This window comes from Octopus bimaculoides, chromosome 2 (assembly GCF_001194135.2).
Source record: "Octopus bimaculoides isolate UCB-OBI-ISO-001 chromosome 2, ASM119413v2, whole genome shotgun sequence".
Classification (NCBI taxonomy): Eukaryota; Metazoa; Mollusca; class Cephalopoda; order Octopoda; family Octopodidae; genus Octopus; species Octopus bimaculoides.
In genome coordinates this window covers 68,444,373-68,447,104 of record NC_068982.1, presented here as the reverse complement: position 1 = coordinate 68,447,104, position 2,732 = coordinate 68,444,373, and the positions used below count along the sequence as shown (strand labels likewise).

Below are 2,732 nucleotides of genomic sequence, written 5' to 3'. Positions count from 1 at the left end.
AAAAATTTAGATTACAATTTATTTTGTTGCTTATATTCCACCAATGGGCCACACGTGTATTACTTCAGCATCATCATTCCATGAAATGTGTTTAATGGGAGAAAAATATTGAAAAAACATCAATACATGTGAGAGTGAAAACGGAGGATGGTTTGGGTTGTGCTAGAAACAGTGAAACCTCTCTTGAGTTGTTCACCTTTTCCTCTGAAAATATTTACATTATAGAAAAATTTTATTTTTTTACCGATAAAGCTCCTCCCATGGTTTTTAAGTTAAAAAAGAAAATGGCCCAAATCAGTCCGGATAGTTATTATTGTAAGGCTTATAGCGTTCCAAACAGCCATAACAAAAAATTCACTTAAAAATTTTTTTTACAAAAATTATACCCACTATATTAAAAAATTTTCATTCAATAAATGTTTTTATGTTATGTATACATTAATAAAATAAACTGTCAGTTTCCCAAATAGCAAATTAAAACTTGAAATAAAAACATTGAAATAGAGAGTGAGACTTTGCAAATGAAAATGGAATACTCTGCAGTGAATGCAATGAATATTTAAATTTGTGAGAAATTGGAGTTAAAAAATCTAATAAACTTCAGAAATTGAAATTATAGGAAATTTTTTGGAACATGAATTTAAAAAAAAATTTCCAGATGGTCAAGCCTTTAATAATTACTTCCTTTTAGTACTTTTAGTAACTGTTACATACCTAATTAATTAGCAGGTTTCTCCGTTATAATGTAGAGAACTTTTGTTTGGCTGTGTGGTTAAGCAGCTTACTTTGCAACTATGTGATTTTGGGTTAGGTCCCACTGTATAGCACCTTGGGCAAGTGTCTTCTTTTATACCTGCAGGCTAACCAAAGCCTTGTGAGTGAATTTGGTAGATGGAAATTGTGTGGAAGCCCATCATATATACATATAAATATGTGCTTGTCTCCCTTCCACTGCTTGACAATTAGTGTTGGTTTATGTACCCATAACTTAGTGGTTTGACAAAAGAGATCAATAGAATAGTACCAGACTTTAAAAAAAAAGTACTAGGGTTGATTTGTTTGACTAAATCATACAAAGCAATGCCCCGGCATGGCTGCAGTTCGGTAACTGGAAAAAGTAAAAGATAATAATTATTAAATGCTACAACACTTTTTTTCTTTAATTTTTTACCACAATTAATTTGCTTTCACTAATAAAGAGATTGATAAGTTGTTCTTCCATCTTTCTTTTTATACTCTTTAGTGTCTGTGCGTGTGCATGCTGATACACATGCACCTGCTATTGTGCCAAACCACATGTGTCCTCCTAGATAGATGTTAGCTCTTAATGTATTTTTCTGTTTTTCCTTTAATTTAGTCAATGTGTGGTTTTATTTGTTATATCTGTTAACTGTATATTAAATAATTTACTTTGAAGAGAAATGTTTCCATTATTTTTTCATTTTTTTCTTTCTTTCCTTTATTTTTGTTCTTAGCAAATGTTTTGTTATAAATAATTACGATTTCCTTCGTTTGTACAATCTAAGCAGTTTTGTTTTGAACTGTTTTCTGTCATCTTAGTCTCTACATCTCGGTTTAACTTTGAGACATAAGTATTTCATCTTTTTAATAGTAACATTTTTAACATAACAGCTGTTTTTGCTACGGCAGTAAAGACTACAAGAGAGTTTTTAGTGCATTAAATGGAATTTTACTAATTTATGTTATTGATAAGTTTTTGGTCTAAAGAAAATCTTATATTGGAAATATATAGAAGATTTCTTAAATAATAAAATATACTAGTTACAATATGTATAAAAAAATTTGAAGTTATTTGAATTTAATATGCTGGTCGTTCTTTCATGTGTCTGATTAACTGATGAAATATTTAGTTTTGTCTTTTAATTAGGTTATTTTTTTTATTGTGTAGGTTGATTATTTAGTAGCTTTGGAATATAATAATCTGATCACCATAAGGTTAATAGGAATAAGACCAAAATAAATTTGTTTGTATATTGAAAGAATTGGTTTTTTTATAAAGAAGTATTTTCTAATACATTTTTCAGAAGCATCAACTATATTCATGTGATTTCTTATGGAATGTCAGATTCTAAAATGTTTTGAAAAGGTTTATTTATTTATTTTGACTCTGGCGAATACTTATGTCTCATTTATTCAGTACTCTGTTGAAAATTTTAGAATTTGCAGATATTATGTTGGTGGTGTTCAGTTGTGTTATTCCTTTTAATCAATTAATTGTTCATTATTTCATTAAGGATTTCCGTCAATGTTTTTATACATTTGTTTATAAAAATTTTTAAAAATATATTTTCTTGTAGATGCTGTTCAATTTCATTGTCTGTTTTTACTGTTTATTTCCTACTTAGATGTCTGAAAGTTAATTACATTTCTTAGCTGTTTTGTATATATTTACTTGGTTTGATCAATGCAGGTGTTTATCATTTAAATCCTTATCTAAAGCGGTATTGGGCTACTTTTGGGATGTACAGAGCCTCAAAGTCATTCCAAGGAATCCAACAATTAACAGGTATTTCAGCTTCACTGAATCCTATTCTCCAATGTCCATCCCCATCTCATCAGATGTGGCACTGACACTCATTGTAGTGGTCCTAAAGCTGTTATATATATATATGTATATATATATATATATATATATGTGTGTGTGTGTGTGTGTGTGTGTGTGTGTGTGCGTGTGCATGCGCATATGTGTCTGTGTGTGTGTGTGTGTGTGT

The 2,732-nt window shown here is 29.4% G+C and overlaps 1 protein-coding gene across 13 annotated transcripts in view; it reads left to right on the top strand.

The window, feature by feature from the left end:
• LOC106879514 (ralBP1-associated Eps domain-containing protein 1) overlaps positions 1–2,732 on the top strand; it is a 138,270-nt gene that overhangs the window by 104,452 nt on the left and 31,086 nt on the right. For 3 of the 13 annotated variants that reach the window (XM_014929137.2, XM_014929135.2, XM_014929129.2), the window contains exon 14: positions 2,432–2,527. The exons of the other annotated variants lie outside the window; for them this stretch is intronic. In XM_014929137.2, the coding sequence (XP_014784623.1) occupies positions 2,432–2,527 (96 nt within the window). The remainder of the gene's footprint in view (positions 1–2,431; positions 2,528–2,732) is intronic. 13 annotated transcript variants of the gene reach the window in all.